The 19,378-nt window shown below is 34.6% G+C and overlaps 1 protein-coding gene across 13 annotated transcripts in view; it reads left to right on the top strand.

Annotated features, from left to right (window-relative positions):
- The window catches only part of LOC143241112 (uncharacterized), an 83,473-nt gene that overhangs the window by 32,469 nt on the left and 31,626 nt on the right, over positions 1-19,378 (top strand). For 4 of the 13 annotated variants that reach the window (XM_076484678.1, XM_076484679.1, XM_076484677.1 and 1 more), the window contains exon 2: positions 14,998-15,258. The exons of 8 other annotated variants lie outside the window; for them this stretch is intronic. In XM_076484678.1, the coding sequence (XP_076340793.1) occupies positions 15,249-15,258 (10 nt within the window). In that variant the 5' untranslated portion in view covers positions 14,998-15,248. Of the gene's footprint in view, positions 1-14,997; positions 15,259-15,311; positions 16,238-19,378 lie in introns of all 13 variants that reach the window. One more of the 13 variants, XM_076484685.1, reaches the window with a different exon arrangement.

The raw sequence follows: 19,378 nt of genomic DNA, 5'->3' as shown, positions 1-19,378 counted from the left end.
ACCCACCACCAACTCCTTGGCTACTCTTTTACTAACGGATAGTGGGATTGACCGACCATTATAACGTTCCCGCGGTTGAAAGAGCGAGCATGTTTGGTGCGACGGGGATTTGAACCCGTGACTGTCAGATTACGAGTTGAACGCCTTAACCACCTGACCAACATACTTGTGTACTTGAAGTTCAGTGAAATTCAAAGAATCCATATTGTGGCTTTTTTTTTTATTGATTACGTACAAGAGTTTATTGTACTTTTCTCGCACATTTCTCAATCAAACACTGCATATCTCGTATCATGAGAAAGACCTTTGTGTGAGGAGTCTGGATTGCATATTGGCTTTTCAATTTAGGATCACCATACCTGCTTTTTGCTTAATCAGACTTTTTAGTGCAGTGAGTTTGATGCATGATGGTAGCGTCGTTGTCGTCAACTAACAAACTTGGTTTTGATTTCAGTTTTGATCTTTTCTGTAATTTTTTGTATTTGCAAAGTATTTCACACAAACAGTACTCCACCCACATGTAGTTTCCCAAAATACAAAAAAAAAAACTGACACAACGCTAATACAACAGATAGCCCGATGTGGCTTTGCCGTAAGAAAACCCACCCACAACACTAAATAAAACTTCTTTGGACTTTCTCGACTTATTTAGGTCTAAGATATGCATACACAATTCGTTCAAAACCATATGTTTATCAGTGGTGTTGAGAAAACCCACTTGTAGAGAAAAGTATATATGTAAAAACGGTTCGTTTGGGTTGAGAAAATATTTTACGTAGAAGAGCGAACAACGTTTCGACCTTCTTCGGTGAACCTGACGATGGCCGAAGAAGGTCGAAACATTGTTCGCTCCTCTACGTAAAATATTTTCTCAACCCAAACAATCCGTTTTTACATACATATGTTTATCATGTTGTGAACACACGTTTCTGCACATTCAGCTAAGTTTTCCTTCATTATAACTTCACACTTTATTTTGCAATAATTTAGCTTCAGAGACTACGATAAACATTTTTTTAGCTTTTTTCTTAACTACGGGGTTTATTCTTTGTTTTATGAGTTTCTTTGTTTCAAGTCGAAAACCGTTTAATACACTTACAGTTCATAACTCTATCATGTACACTATAAATACCATCACTGATACTGCGGTAAGTCTACGGATTTACAACGCTACAATCAGGAGTTCAATTCCGTTCGGTGAACTAAGCAGATGGCCCAATGTGGTTTTGCTATAAGAAAACACACACCATTACCTTACATGTAGTTTAAATAAAGTAACGTCTATGTGAGTTTATCTGACCGCGTAATTTTTTTTAAAAAAGTGGACCAGTAATTATGTATCTAATACACAGTGCCTGCAAGAAAGCGTAGCTTAAATTACGTGCGTGAAAATGATAGAATAAGACAAATTCAAGTCTATTGCATGAAAAACTACTGAAATGTTTTGCGGGTCGCGGTTACTTATTATAATAGGTCAGCCACATTATATCTATTATATTAAATGCTTACAGAGGTATTTCTTCCAAAACCAAGTCTACTAAAGACCTGCTGGGGTACGACAGACATATTATTTAATATCTAATGCCTAATCGCATTCTACAAGCTAATACAAAGACTGAGGACTTATTGCACAATGTCTGAATTTTTATTTACTGTGTTTATTCCGCGTTGGTATCACTATTCTAGTAGTAGAAACGAATACATATTTAGTGCTAAGAATTTTTTTATATTAAACAAGTGGTATGCTATTATAATACTGTTTTAAAAACATCTTTGAGTGAAATGTTATTTGTAACAAACAAAACGTATAAACACATCTTTGCTGTAATTAGAATTGAGAAATAAACCATTAGGTAAGCCAGACAACTGCTGTTAGCAAATTACACTCATTATCAAATTATTCTAAATTTTCAATTGAGAAATTCATTAATTGTCCTTAAATTTCTCTATGTGCACAAACTGTTAAAGATATATGTTGCGAAAAATGTTTTATATTAAAATTTCAGTCACTATATAAAAAAGGAGAGTATTTCCGGCGAATAAAAGGGGCAAAGAACCCCCAGCGTACGAACCATTCAGCGGCCTTGCACAGTGCGTTGAACGTCCTCGCCACCGCCGAAGGGTGTTTACGTAGGTCGCTTACCTCGTGGGAAACGCACGAGATGAGCTCACGAACGATTACAATTATTTTTATTTTACCTGTTTGTGTGCTTTGTTTCTATCGATCATATATTTTTTTGTCTTTAAATAGTAAATTAGATCATAATTCCTTAGGTAATGTAACTTATGTCTTTTCACGTTTTAGAACAGTTGTCATAGTAACTATAAACAATACTAACATAGCGCAGCAATTGAAGGTGCATTTTATTTGCCTTATTTATAAATTTGTATATGTTCTTGTGGATCGTTAAAAAAAGGTTTCAGATTAGGCTTCCATATTTCATTTTTTAAATAAATTTTTCACAGATTTTGAAACCCAGGGATAACTGTTTTACTCGCTTTCTGAATTTTAATTAGAAGGGGTGATAAATACACTACAAAATAAAAGGCCTAGCTCAATAAATATATTTTTATAAAAATTGTCAATTTTTTCTACCATCTAATAATGGAATAAATAAATAATTATTTCAGTTGAAAAATCGTAATGGCCGACAGAAAATTCATACCGTAGGGTGAAGTTGTGTACGTTATAATTTGTTTTAGTTTCAAGGTTTATAGCCATTATTCTTTGTCATTTTTGTTTATTGACCGCTGGGTGGTGAACTCGGTAAATACAGTGCGTGTTTTTAACGAGTGGCGCTGTTATCTGAGGAAGTTCTGCAGACATACAGTTACCTCGTTCTATAGACACAAAGTACAAAGGTATAACACAGTGTTAACGTTCTATTATGGTGCTTTGCAAATCTGATATGACGCACAGACACGTACAAAAGAAACAAAACACGGAACTATCGCGCCAACAGTCTCGACGTTATACTTGTCACTACTTAGTTATGTTTGATAAATAGATCAAAGTACGAACATTTAAATTAATATCTAAGATACCCTCTAGGTCTTTTGAGGCCTATGCAAATATATTCAAATTGCTTTTATTTGTTTTGCTCACCACGAGAAGAAAGGTAGGATAATGATCCACATTCATCTTGGATAGTTACTATTACCATCAGGCTATATTGTTAGTGGTAGAGATTTTAACATGTACGTTTATCATATTACCTAAAACCTTACTGGTGATGAGGAAATAAGCTGTTATTTTCAAAGAAGAGACGCTGTCTTTTTTTTTTTTTTTTTGTACCATAAAATGGCTTATTTCTCAAAGCTCAACCATTAAATGCTACACTAGGCTTAATGTTGAATTTGAGTACCATACTCTCCCATTCAAATCATATACTAAGTATTCCATACAACTACAGGGCAATGTTTGGAATTTAGGTTATTGGCCACATATCGGTCTGTTCGTATAACTTGTCAACCATGTAAAAATCAGATCGACTAAATTAAATCTAAAGAATGTGGTAGATAATGGAAAATTGCTTTAAGCGACTGCGCAGTAATTTCGCACAGTACACAAAAACTAAAAGTTATTGCGCAATCTTAGAATTTAACTCGTGAATCAATCCCATGCTCTATATTTTGTGGCTAGGCTGAACAACATAATTCATTGTTTTAATATAACCTAATGTTTAGGGACAACAAAGGTCATATTGATCAATCTCAGCTTTCCAATCTTCTACGTCCGGCATGACCAGGGAATTAAGGCACTCGACTCGTACTCCGAGGGTCGCGGGTTCGAATCCCTGTCACATCAAACATGCTCGCCTTTTCAGCCGTGTAGGTCTTATAATGTGACGGTCAATCCCACTATTCGTTGGTAAAAGAGTAGCACAAGAGTTGGCGGTGGGTGGTGATGACTAGCTGCCTTCCCTCTAGTCTTATACTGCTAAATTAGGGACGGCTAGCGTAGATAGCCCTCGTGTAGCTTTGCGCGAAATCCAAACCAAAACAAATCCATCCTCTAAGCAAAAACTATAAATATTAAATTAATAAATTTAATCCAGTTCTTATCATCCATATATCTATAAAGCTTTCTTTTATTAAACTCACTAAAGGTTACTGCCTCCAGAACATCCGAAGGCAATCCATTCCATAAACCAATCACCCTATTTCAAAAATAAAATTTTCTTAGCTGAAGGCGATAGCCAGAGGGTGTTCGGAAAGTCACTGTGCACTTATATATTTATTAACAGACATGTTTCAGTATAGAATACAGGAGGTAACTATGAATAACAATTATAAACAATGTTGAAAGTGACCCCCGTTGGCATCAATACAGGCTTGGATCCTTCTTATTTTGTTTCTAAACACCGCTATCAGTTGCTGGCTTGAAATAAATTGAATGAATGCTGTTATCGCTGCTTTAAAAACTGCACAGTCACTTTCCGAACACCTTATATCTTGCATAAATCTATATTTGTGTTCATAGTTCTATATCTCTCGCTGTTAAGTATGAAGAATATTGACACGTTAACATTGTCAATTCCTTTTACAGTCTTAAACACTTCAATCAGATCGTCCTTAATATTTATTTTTCAAGAGAAACACAATCTGAATGATTTCAGAATCTCCTCATATGACAACCTCTGCTTCCCAGGTACCATTTTAATAATTCTTCTTTAAACCCTTTCCAACAATTCAATGTATTTCTTAAAGTAAGAAGTCCAAGGCTGAACACAATACTCTAAATGTGGCCTAACCAGTAACATATACAATGAAATTACAGCCTCATTAGACTAGTAATTTAATATTTCTGTAGATACAACCTAAATCCTATTTATCATATCACTAGCAACAGCACACTGCTTGGATGGATAAGGAGATTGATCAACCATTACACCAAGATCCTTTTCTTTTATGGCACTGTTAAGGTTATTCCCATTTAAATTATGATAGCCTACGTGTGATTTGTTACATTTATTATAATGAAAAACCCATCTGCCATTTATTTGCCCAACTCACAAAATGATCTAAATTATTTTGTAAAGCAGCAGCATCCTCTTCACAGCCAGCAACACCCAAGATTGATATCATCAGCAAATGTAACTAATATATTGATCATTCCTTTATTTATGTCATTAATGTGAATAAAAAAGAGCAATGGTTCTGAGAGTGAACCATAAGGTACACCACTTACATCATTAACTTAGTTTGATTAAACTCCATTTCTAACAATCTCTGTTTTCTTCCATCAAGCCACCGTTCTATCCAATTAGTTAACTTACCCTTTACACCTACAGAAATAAGTTTCTCTATAAGCCTTTCGTGTCTCACTTTCTCAGTTGCTTTCTGACAATCCAGATACAGCAAATCTACACCCTTATCCTCACCTACATATGCAGTAACCTTTTCAAAGAACGTCAAAATATTTATAAGGCAATATTCTCCCACAGTGAAAACATTTTGGTTATCCAATAAAACTATAGACTTTTTTTAAATGACTTTGCAAAGTATCTTTTACCAGACTTTCCAAAACTTTTTCCACAATTGATATAAATCTAATAGGCCTACAATTACCGGAACAACTTTCGTTACCTTCCTTAAAGATAGGAGTGAAATTACCTTATTTCCAATCGGTTGGTAGTTGTCGGCTATTCTCGGACTTACACAACTTGTGGCAAGTGATTCACATATCTAGTACTTGACCTTCTTTTAAACCCTCGGGGAAATATCATCTGGCCCAGGATCCTTATGGTTCTTTAAACCTTCTAGTTTTATTTTCACAAGCTTAGCATTTATGCAATTATCTTGTTCAACTTTGTTTTCAAAACTGAAGAAAGAGCAGAATATAATAAGTCAACCATTTCATAATCATCAGTCACAAGCCTTCATTTTTCATCCTTCAAGGGTCCTATCCCTATATTAACATTTTGTTTACCCATAATGTATTTAAAATAATACTAACTGTTAATTTTCATATTTACAGTCAAACTTTTCCTATCCATCATGTTTGACCAGTTTTCTTGATATTTGATTAATTTCAGATTACTATCTGTTAAATTTTTTGTTTTGGTTTGGATTTTGCGCAAAGCTACACTAGGTCTATTTGGGCTAGCCGTCCCGAACTTAGCAGTGAAGGACTAGAGGGAAGGAAGCTAGTCATAATCACCCACCACCTATTCTTTTACCAACAAACAGAAGAATTGACCTTCACATTTCAACACCGCCGTGGTTGAAAGAGCGAGCATGTTTGATGGGAGAAATGGCGCTACGAACCAGCATCTCTCAGATTTCGATTTAAGCAGCCTAGCCACTTGGCCATGGCGGACATATCTATTAAGATTTAAAAACCTAAATGTCGAACCATTCTGTGTGAAATTTACAATAAATAAAACGTATTACATATCTGTTGTCCTCAGTGGATCAGCGGTATGTCTGCGGACTTCCAACGCTAAAAACCGGGTTTCGATGCCCGTAGTGGACAGAGCACAGATAACCCTTTGTGTAGCTTTGTGCTTAATTCCAAATAGCATATCTGTAATAAGTTTTATGATGTACATTAAGCCTCGTATACATTAATCTTCTTCTTATATTTATGTCTATGCTTTTTCGTAAATTAAACACTAAACAGGGAAACATAAACTTTTCAAGAAACGAGGTAAAGTAAGCGTGGCTAATACGAATATTTTAAAAGCAATGCCAACAGGATGTAAGCATAACATCTGATGCAAATGTCATCCGAACTATGTTGCTCACATGTTTTTAAAGAATTGATATTACCCATAACTATGTTTACTTCCTTTTTAAAAAGTTTTTCATTACTTGTTTGCTTGTTGTTGTTTTTCAAATGTGGTTTCAATAGACACTCTGATGGAAATAATGATGGCCCGGCATGGTCAGGTGGGGTAAGGCGTTCAACTCGTAATCTGAGGGTTGCGAGTTCGAATCCCTGTTACACCAAACATGCTCGCCCTTTCAGTCGTGGGGGCATTATAATGTTACGGTCAATCCCACTATTCGTTGGTAAAAGAGTAGCCCAAGAGTTGGCGGTGGGTGGTGATGACTAGCTGCCTTCTCTCTAGTCTAAATTAGGGACGGCTTGCGCAGATAGCCTTTGAGTAGCTTTGCGCGAAATCCGAACAAAACAATAGACACATTGGTCATAATTATAATGAGGTTCCAATTGTAATATTTATTATTTATCTATTATTGGCTGGTAATTCCTGTTTCACCCTGTTTTTAAGAACACCAAATTTTGGTAAAAAAGAACAAACAAACCTCTAAGGGTAATCATAGCATCGTTTACACTAGAATTATGATCTTTTTTTTAATTACTGCTAGTTAACAATACTTATAATAGTGGATACTCCGTTTGAAACTATGTCACCTCAATGAAATTGGTTGATACCATTGTTTTGGTTTTTGAGTTATCATGTAACAAAAAAGAAGAAATATAACCTTTTTTTTTGTGATATTTACAGACATTTCGAAAAACATTGACTTACGTATTGCACAGATATTGTTATAAAAGGAAACACTCTAGAGTATTGTAAAGCTGTGACGACCTGTTGAGGAGATATTAAAGGTACCATTTCGATGAACTATCCGAGTCATCCTAATATAGGCAGTGTTATCACATGTCTGATATTTGAAAAAAATAAAAACGAAACTTTTTCTATATTGTAAAAAGAGTATTCAAGTAAAAAATCGCGGTTGTTTTTAGCATAGAATATCATTTTAGCATTAATATAAAATGGAAAAAAATAAACCATTCTCGGACAGTGTTATTCCACTACTAAATTAGGGACGGCTAGCGCAGATGGCCCTCGAGTAGCTTTACGCGAAATTATTAAAACAAACAAACCTAACTACATCGGTTGAAAACCCAGTGCTTAATAAACTGGCAGAGACACAAATTTGAATCCAAACGGTCCTGAGCGTTGAGTGTCAAATCAAGGGCGGCTGTGGATACGTTATGATTTATTTTAAGAGAGCTTGGACTGCATAACTTCATAGGACTAGATACTGACGGAAAGGAGCGATCCTACTGTAGCACTGTTACTAAACATAAAGCATTGTATGACCGGTTCCTATATTGCTAATATCTGCATCTAGCTAAGCCATCTGATTGGTACTGAGTTTTATCACTACTAAATTTAATCGAGATCAAGGTGCAGATGTCAAGTAAGGCAAGTGGGAATAATGATAACTCAATGTTACATACATCTGTGTAAAGAGTTAGTTAGGTTATAAAACAACGTACGTAAAGTACTGATAACATGTACTAATAAGCAAGATTAAAATACTGTTTCAATGTTACATACATCTGTGTAAACAGTTAGGTTATAAAACAACGTACGTAAAGTACTGATAACATGTACTAATAAGCAAGATTAAAATACTGTTTCAATGTTACATACATCTGTGTAAACAGTTAGTTAGGTTATAAAACAACGTACGTAAAGTACTGATAACATGTACTAATAAGCAAGATTAAAATATTGTTTCGATGTTAGATACAAGTACCCTGTAATATGTAATAACTACTGGTGACTGAGATGGACTATTTAATACAATAATCACCTGTGAATTATATTAACTTTCTGTATATGTACATTGAGGGGTAGAGCGGGTTCGTTAAGAAACTGATAGAAAGCAGCCAACTGATATGTAAATTTATGTACAATATAAGCAAAATATTACTTTTTATCACTGCATTTTCATAACTGCGTTTTCAAAGTTTCGGGCCACGAAGTCATACGTACATAAATGTTATGAAAATACGAAACGTTAACTTATGTTTGGCCCCTCTTTTACACTTACTGTAAATGTTTTTTTTTCTGTTTTTGAATTTCACACAAAGCTAGCACAGATAGCCCTCGCCGTCCCTAATTTGGCAGTGTAAGACCAGAGGGAAGGCAGCTAGTCATCACCACCCACCGCCAACTCTTGGGCTACTATTTTACCAACGAATAGTGAGATTGATCGTTACATTATAACGTCCCCACGGCTGAAAGGGCAAGCATGTTTGGTGCGACGGGGATGCGAACCCGTGACCCTCAGATTACGAGTCACACGCCTTAACACGCCTGGCCATACTGAAAATGATTAGATTGTTTATCTAGTGGGAGACAAAAGGCTTAATGCTTGTCGTGCTAATCAGCACGTCTGTGTAAATGTTTATGTGCTTTACATGATTTTTAGGAACATTTAGCGTCTGATGTCCGTTAATTTTGCGCATTGTTTCTCTAATCAGAGGGGTTATCAAAGATAAAACTAAAATGTTATATTTTAAAATAATTTGTTTTAATACAAAATTGAAGAGGAAACTACACTAAAGTAAACCTTATCTTTTCATATTTAACTTTATTAAACAAGAAGTAAAATAGTTAAACTTTGAAAAAAATGAAAGCTCCATCTGAACATGATCATTTCTTTTAAATCAATACGCAAACACGCCACTGTTACACCCCCACAAAGGTAGGTGTGTCTCTCCCAGACAGTCGCGTGGCAGCAGACGGTTGTATTGATCAACATCTTGTCTGGTTCGTGGCGCGTGGTCTTGTGTCACACCTGTGACGTTTTGCTTCTGCAGAAGGATCGTTGTAGTGGTTGTTAATTTCCCTTCAGATATAATCATAGCAATGTAGGCGACTACGCTTAATGATAATATCTTATCTGGTAGAGTTACTTAGCGTAGATATTTTCGTAAATTTTATGATGCAATTTGGTACGAACTTCTGAAATAATGAACGCTATTCAAAAACGAATCGGAAGTAAAATTTTGGAAGCGCTTTTTAGGCTACTAGGCTGATTGATATTGATTTACTAGAGTAAATATTAAATGTTGTGTAAGAAGTAGACCTAATGGTTTTGCGATCCTTTCATGATTTTGCAGGTTTTGAAATTTTATGTGATCTGTTTGAAAATCTGCTGTCAAATGATAAAATTTAAAAATATTAACAGTTTTAAATTTCGATAAAAGGCATATATGTGTGTGTGTATATATATATATAGCTAAGTGAAAAACTGTTGCATGTTTAGCATGAGAAAAGTTAGCAGAATATTCAAAATTCTCTGGGAACAGTCTTCAAGCCCTTCAGAAATTTGAAGGACCAGGGTGCAAAACATTAAAATATTGTACACACAATTCGTCATTACTGAAACTTATATTCTATTAAATGGAATCTTAAAGTCATCAAAATAATTTTATAGAACTTGTTATAGAACAGTACTCGGAATGAAACATTCAAACCGAGGTGTTATTTGTAGTTTTGAAGAACCAAATGTTAAACAGCTTGAGAAATAAATATTCTTGTCGAATTCCACTTTGAGAGCGCTTTTGCATTCAATTTGATAAATGTGATGCAGTATCAAGAAACATTGGTACACTTAACAAAACGTTCGTGAATAATAGAGAAAGCAATAGATAAACAACTCAGAAAGTAACAACGATAAGAAAGAAAACATTATATATACAAACATGGACATAGTCAGTAAAAGGATAATCTGTATTCAGTTCTTCGAAAACAAAGCTTAAAAACCGTTTTGTGGATCAATTTTGTAAAGTGTATTTTTATATCAAATATGGCTTTAAACTATCGCAAATGTATGATTGCATCGGGTTTTTAAGATGTATAGTTTCAGCTTGACTTGTGTGGATTACTCAATTCCAACATGTGAGAAGCCTACTTACTTGAATTGAATGACATCAAGGTAGGTAAGTGGTTATAGTGTTCTCTCTTTCTTATGTGTGATATGTGGGTGTGTAAAATTAAATCGGTACAAAGCTGTAAATAGTGGTTGTACATTGTAAACATTTACCATCATGTTTACGTTGACTGTTATGAATTATTTGTTTGTTTGTTTTAGAATTTCGCACAAAGCTACTCGAGGGCTATCTGTGCTAGCCGTCCCTAATTTAGCAGTGTAAGACTAGAGGGAAGGCAGCTAGTCATCACCACCCACCGCCAACTCTTGGGCTACTCTTTTACCAACGAATAGTGGGATTGACCGTCACATTATAACGCCCCCACGGATGAAAGGGCGAGCATGTTTGGGGCGACCGGGATGCGAACCCGCGACCCTCAGATTACAAGTCGCACTGTTATGAAACACAGAGTATTTAATTTCGGTTATGTTTGTTTTGAATTTTGCGCAAATCTACCCGAGAGCTATCTGCACTGAGAAGACGAGCATGTTTGGTGTGACGAGGATTCGAATCCGCCAAGGTTGGGAACCGTGTATGAATTTAAGATTCATTTACTATTATTTTTTATCAAAAGTGATTAATGGTTTGTGTTTTTTTTTAAAAGAGGCATTCTTTTAGTGAACTGATGTTTCTAAATGAAACAATTTAGAAGTTTTAAACTTTTTTATAACTTTTTCTGTAAAGAAAACGTTTGGTTAAATTACATTTTTTTGCCTCGTTTGTAAAGACAGTGGGTAATCAACAAATAGTAAATAGTACAATTCTTGTCTATATTGATAGGATGAGGGTTCGTTTTAATAATTCATCTATTTAACTGGCTTCCTTTGATGCTTACGCTTTAAAATGCAAAGAGTACCGCATGTCATCAAACTGAAAACATGAACTATGATATATTTAGTAGCTTTCACGTTAAATGGTTTACTAAACAAATTAGGCTTAAGCGTAAAATTGGACCTTGAAAGGTTCGGAACATATTACCGAACGAACTTTTGATGGTACGAATTTATCAACTTTATTGATTACAGCATCATAACCATTAGATTATATTTGCTTGAAAACCGTCGTATTTTACAGATAATCAATAAAAATAAATAAAACTAACAATTAGTTTTAAAATACATCATAACAGTAACATGTTTCTATGGGTCCAGAACAATATATCACCGGACAAAGTCTCGTCTCTAGATTACTAATTCTCGCTTTATAACAAACTAACTTTTAATGTTTCAGTCCTATTCATAAATACAACTCTCGCTTTATAACAAACTAACTTTTAATGTTTCAGTCCTATTCATAAATACAACTCTCGATTTATAACAAACTAACTTTTAATGTTTCATTCTTATTCATAAATACAACTCTCGCTTTATAACAAACTAACTTTTAATGTTTCATTCTTATTCATAAATACAACTCTCGCTTTATAACAAACTAACTTTTAATGTTTCAGTCCTATTCATAAATACAACTCTCGCTTTATAACAAACTAACTTTTAATGTTTCAGTCCTATTCATAAATACAACTCTCGCTTTATAACAAACTAACTTTTAATGTTTCATTCTTATTCATAAATACAACTCTCGCTTTATAACAAACTAACTTTTAATGTTTCAGTCCTATTCATAAATACAACTCTCGCTTTATAACAAACTAACTTTTAATGTTTCAGTCCTATTCATAAATACAACTCTCGCTTTATAACAAACTAACTTTTAATTTTTCATTCTTATTCATAAATACAACTCTCGCTTTACAACAAACTTTTAATGTTTCATTCCTACTCATAAATACAACTCTTGCTTTATAACAAACTAACTTATAATGTTTCAGTCCTATTCATAAATACAATTTTTTTTTGTAAATATTTGGTACTTTGTTGCAGAAATTTGACCTTACTTTGATAAAGTGTAAGATGCAAACTTTGTGAAAAATTAAAACTATAAGACTTGAATGCGATAATTAAATGATGTCGACCACCAAAATGTCTCTAATGTTTAAAAAAAATTTAAACGATGTTTCAATTGTGGGTAATTTTGCTCTACGCTTTTCTGTATACGAATTGAATCATCAAAAATTTATGTTTTGTGTTCAGATAAAATTGTATTTTTTGTATGTCTTTTGTACTCTCCAATCGTTTTGAGAACATTTTTAGTCTCTTGTATTCCACTGAAAAATGTGTTCGACAACTGTTTTATTGAAATAGAACCATTTTTTTTAATTAGACGCCAGTTTTATGCAGCATGTAATTTCTCATCTTGAAAAATACCAGCTGTAATTACCAAATTTCTAACCTAATTAGATTCCCACTTTGAAACAAACAAACCTAAAATTACAAACAAACAAACTTTCAAAATGTGTTCAAAAGTAACAAATAAAAAAGTAGACTACATAAAAATGTTTGGCTGGGACATTGTCTGTATCCCTGTTTTTATAATTTAAATATTAAAAAAAAAATTGTTTATGTGCATGTGATATTTATATAGCCATATAGAATAAGCTTCCATTGCAAAATTAAGAGAAACAAATCTTTATCGGTCACTGTTCCAAGAAGATTAACAGTTATAGCTCTTTTAACATAAAATTGATTAATTGAATATACCTAATAAACATAATAATAACTAATTAGCAAAATAGAATTAAGTAGAATAAACAGTTCGATTTGAAAATAAGGCTCTTCAGCTATAACAAAAGGTTAAAAGAAAGTGCTGTTAAAAACATTGTTTATTTATTGAACATATGACTTAGTTAAAGATGTCAGCAAAATAATAAGACCCGTCATGTCCAGGTGGTTAAGGCACTCAACTCGTAATCTGAGGGTCGCGGATTCAAATCCCCGTCACACCAAATATGCTCACCCTTTCAGCCATGTGGGCGTTATAATGTGACGGTCAATCCCACTATTCGTTGGTAAAAGAGTAGCCCAAGAGTTGGCGGTGGGTGGTGATGACTAGCTGCCTTCTCTCTAGTCTTACACTGCTAAATTAGGGATGGCTAGCGCAGATAGCTGTCGAGTAGCTTTGCGCGAAATTAAAAAACAAACAAACAGATTAATTAATTTTCTAAATGGTACCAAACGAATCGTCTCGGTCTCGAAATTTTACAAAAGTTAAACTTTTCACCCAACTCCTTAAGGAGATCCAGGTGTTTCGTGAAAACACTTTTACGGTGATTCTTCACAAGCAGGCCCAATTTGGCGTTGATTTACATTAGAGCACTAACTAATTAGGCCTACTAATTACCGTTCGTAATTTGGTTAAAGAGATTATATTCATATTATAAAAGCAATGATAATCAAAATTAAAAAGTGTCAAAGAGCAGTCCAAATATTAATTTCGCATTATTATGGCCTACCATACGTAAGCCATAAGCCCATGAGCTTACGAATACTAATACAGTTTTCGTCCAATCATAAACATCTTTGTATACTTATCCTTTAATATATTTTTCATATAAAACCTAACATCTTTTGAGAAAATTAAAATACTTGAATATTTTACAAGGTTGTACATGGATTGTTTGTTTGTTTTTTAATTTCGCGCAAAGCTGGAGGGCCTACTTTTACGTCTTTCAACATATTCTTTAGTATCTTTCTTCAGTAAAAATATAATGTTAGCACAAAGAGCACAGCTACGTTGAAATTTAGTATATAATATGTATGTATTCGCCCCAATGCGGACTCACAGTGCTATAAACTGGGTTTCAATACCTGTGGTGGACAGAGCATAGAGAACCCATTGTGTAGCTTTGATTCCAATCAATCAGTTATAATCTGTATAAGAGACAGTAGAAGTGGCTAAGTTACCACTTAACGACAATGGTCTTCTTTGTCATTTGTTCTTAGAGCAAAGTATTGTTTCTTTTGTGGTATGCATACATTGAGTTGAATATATATATATGTTCCTCGTTTCTGGAATGATCCTACAAAGTATTTTTCATTATTAAATTTACTTAAACGTTTTCCAACAGTATTTTTCAGATTGTATTGACTTGTATGTTTTTCAATAAGGTACTTAATGTACCTAAGATTTTCTGATAGTATAATATTTTAATTTTATTTTTTATTACTTTGGGTTTTCCAGAAATTTCTTTCTGATTTTATTAAACAACTTGTCAAGCAGATTGGATTGAAATCCTATCGATAAAATAACATTTTTAAAATAGTCAACATTAATTAACTTAATGTTTTAGACGTACATTACACGTATATGATTCGATCTTTCGTAATAGAATAATATAGATTAAAACTATAAGTTTACCATATGTGTGTGTCCGATAGTTTTGTTTGTTTTAGAATTTCGCGCAAAGCTACACGAGGGCTATCTGCACTAGCATTGTAAGACGAGAGGGAAGGCAGCTAGTAATCACCATCCATCGCTAACTCTTGTGCTACTCTTTTACCATCGAATAGTGGGATTGACGGTCACATTATAACATCCCCATGGCTAAAAGGGCGAGCATGTTAGTTGTGACGGGGATTTGAACCCGCGACCCTCAGATTACGAGTCGAGGGTCTTATCCACCTAGCCATGCCAGGCATTGTATATGGAAGACGGTAAGATTGTTGATTGGTTAAACCTGGTGAATGATTAATATTTGTTTTTATAGGTGTTTGACGCTATTCATTACTTTATAATAATTGGATCATTTTGAAGTAGTGCATGAGGCCAAGAAATACAACTGAACCATCAGGCTCTGAAAAAGTTCCCCTCTGGTACAACGGTAAATATACGGACTTACAACACTAAAATAAAGGGTTCGATTCCCCTCGGTGGACTCAGCAAATAGCCCGATGTGGCTTTGCTATAAGGAAAACACACACGCCTCTGAAGAGTATGAAATGTGATAAAATGAAGATAATTAGTTTGTTGAAAAACTCATGACCCTATAGATTTATTTAAAGGTTTACAGGCTTTTCCGCGACATTTATTAATAACATTTGCGATGCGAAAGTGCGGAAGTATTATAATTCACAATATAAATGAAAGACATAATTTCGGAAGAAGAGAATAAGATGGGCGTTGTTCATGTAGGAGCGGCTCCTATGAGCATATACAAGCCTTTCTAGCCCTAACTGCACAATTCTATTTATGTTATCGAGATTATCAGCATCTTGGAGAGTATTAGTAACGAACATGTTATCAATTCTCTTTTCTCGCTAAATGTACAACTTAAAAATTAATGGTAATGATGATTTCTACAGTGAGCTAGGGAACTGTGCCATTGTATAACCAGTATTCCGTTGAGCTAGGGAACTGTGCCATTGTATAACCAGTATTCCGTTGAACTAGGGAACTGTGCCATTGTATAACCAGTAATGATGATTTCTACAGTGAGCTAGGGAACTGTGCCACTGGATAACCAGTATTCCGTTGAGCTAGGGAACTGTGCCATTGTATAACCAGTATTCCGTTGAGCTAGGGAACTGTGCCATTGTATAACCAGTATTCCGTTGAGCTAGGGAACTGTGCCATTCTATAACCAGTATTCCGTTGAGCTAGGGAACTGTGCCATTGTATAACCAGTATTCCGTTGTAAGAAATTATTAACTGGTGTATTAACTCGTTTTTTTAATGCTGTTGTTGAAAATTATTATTATTTTGAAACTAATGAAGAAAGTTTCCCGTTGTATAGTTCTTGATAAAGACTTATGTTATAAATACGTTCATAAGAATAAGTTTTTGTTCTTCCACGGTGAACTGGAGAAGAAAACTCCAAAAGTTCTTCTACCTAAAGCGTATGAAATTAATTTAATAATAGGTTTCCTTAAGTAGTCATATTAAGATTGGTTTGGTTTGTTTTGAATTTCGCGCACAGCTACACGTGAGCTATTTGCGCTAGCCGTCTCTAATTTAACAGTGTAAGACTAGAGGGAAGACAGCTAGTCATCATCACCCACTGTTAACTCTTGAGCTACTCTTTACCAACGAATAGTGAGATTGATCGTAACATTACAACGCCTCCACGGCCGAAAGGGCAAACATGTTTGGTGTGACAGGGATTCGAACCCGTGACCCTCGGATTAGGAGTCGAGCGTCTTAACCACCAGTTATATTAAGAAACGATGACCGTTTAATTAAGAATGTTTTAAACTTGTATGAAAGCAGTATTAGTTTTGTTGATAGTACAGGTCCCGAAACTGTGAACAAAGTTACTTCTATTCAGATATGAATTCTGCTTCCCATGACAACAATATATATGGGTAATAACATAGTTTAACACGCTCTAATTGTACTGGTTGAGCTGTTTTCCTCGGATTTGTAATCCGCTATGTGGGTTATTGAAGCAATGCAAGAGATCAAAACGCACGGTTGTGTCATATGGCCAAAACAACCTACATAACACTGTTATTAATAGACGTGATATTTTAGCAATTTTCCATTTTCTGTAGGTAGGACTGTTCTGATCCATTCTGTCACATGTTTTAGTGGACATGCTCTACTGGACCTTTACTTCACATACCAAATATCAAGACAATTTGTTAGAAATACTGGACATGCTCTACTGGACTTGTACTTCACATACCAAATATCAAGACAATTTGTTAGAAATGCTGGACATGCTCTACTGGACCTGTACTTCACATACCAAATATCAAGACAATTTGTTAGAAATGCTGGACATGCTCCACTGGACCTGTACTTCACATACCAAATATCAAGACAATTTGTTAGAAATGCTGGACATGCTCCACTGGACCTTTACTTCACATACCAAATATCAAGACAATTTGTTAGAAATGCTGGACATGCTCTACTGGACCTGTACTTCACATACCAAATATCAAGACAATTTGTTAGAAATACTGGACATGCTCTACTGGACCTGTACTTCACATACCAAATATCAAGACAATTTGTTAGAAATACTGGACATGCTCCACTGGACCTGTACTTCACATACCAAATATCAAGACAATTTGTTAGAAATACTAGACATGCTCCACTGGACCTTTACTTCACACACCAAATATCAAGACAATTTGTTAGAAATACTAGACATGCTCCACTGGACCTTTACTTCACACACCAAATATCAAGACAATTTGTTAGAAATGCTGGACATGCTCCACTGGACCTTTACTTCACATACCAAATATCAAGACAATTTGTTAGAAATACTAGACATGCTCCACTGGACCTTTACTTCACACACCAAATATCAAGACAATTTGTTAGAAATGCTGGACATGCTCCACTGGACCTTTACTTCACATACCAAATATCAAGACAATTTGTTAGAAATGCTGGACATGCTCCACTGGACCTTTACTTCACATACCAAATATCAAGACAATTTGTTAGAAATGCTGGACATGCTCTACTGGACCTGTACTTCACATACCAAATATCAAGACAATTTGTTAGAAATGCTGGACATGCTCTACTGGACCTTTACTTCACATACCAAATATCAAGACAATTTGTTAGAAATACTGGACATGCTCTACTGGACCTGTACTTCACATACCAAATATCAAGACAATTTGTTAGAAATGCTGGACATGCTCTACTGGACCTGTACTTCACATACCAAATATCAAGACAATTTGTTATAAATGCTGGACATGCTCTACTGGACCTGTACTTCACATACCAAATATCAAGACAATTTGTTAGAAATACTGGACATGCTCTACTGGACCTGTACTTCACATACCAAATATCAAGACAATTTGTTAGAAATACTGGACATGCTCCACTGGACCTTTACTTCACATACCAAATATCAAGACAATTTGTTAGAAATACTAGACATGCTCCACTGGACCTTTACTTCACACACCAAATATCAAGACAATTTGTTAGAAATGCTGGACATGCTCTACTGGACCTTTACTTCACATTCCAAATACCAAGACAATTTGTTAGAAATACTGGACATGCTCCACTGGACCTTTACTTCACATACCAAATATCAAGACAATTTGTTAGAAATACTGGACATGCTATACTGGACCTTTACTTCACACACCAAATATCAAGACACTTTGTTAGAAATACTGGACATGCTCCACTGGACCTTTACTTCACATACCAAATATCAAGACAATTTGTTAGAAATACTGGACATGCTCCACTGGACCTTTACTTCACACACCAAATATCAAGACAATTTGTTAGAAATGCTGGACATGCTCTAATGGACCTTTATTTCACATACCAAATATCAAGACAATTTGTTGGAAATACACGAGATATAAAATATTCAATTTTAATTTAATTTCTTCTTTTTTCCTTTTCTACGCACCGAAAATACTGAAACTTTTTATATAAAAATATATATAACTTTTGTAGATTTTTTCAACTGTGGTACACTAATAGATGTTTAAAATCTACAATTACTGTCAAATGTGGTCTAAATATAAACCAAGTGTAAAATTATTCAACAATAACTGCACAGTTTTGACTAGTATTTTTGCTCGCGCTTACGTAAAAAGTTATGTGAGATGTCAGTTTGAAATGTTTACTACAACTTCACATTCGAGTAAAGGTGGACCGTTAGTCACTCGAATAGAAGTCGACTGATTTAGAGCCCAAAAACTTTAGGGTGAAAGCACGTGTAGAAACTTTCTTAATTAAAGAATGTTTTGTATCAAGTAATATTAGCTAACGTGATTAGCGTAAATAATGATGGTTGATACAACTGTATGGAGTTCATGCGGGTGATGACAA

This window comes from Tachypleus tridentatus, chromosome 13, assembly GCF_004210375.1.
Source record: "Tachypleus tridentatus isolate NWPU-2018 chromosome 13, ASM421037v1, whole genome shotgun sequence".
Lineage (NCBI taxonomy): Eukaryota > Metazoa > Arthropoda > Merostomata > Xiphosura > Limulidae > Tachypleus > Tachypleus tridentatus.
The sequence above is the reverse complement of the archived record's forward strand: the minus strand, read 5'-3'. Positions and strand labels throughout refer to the sequence as shown.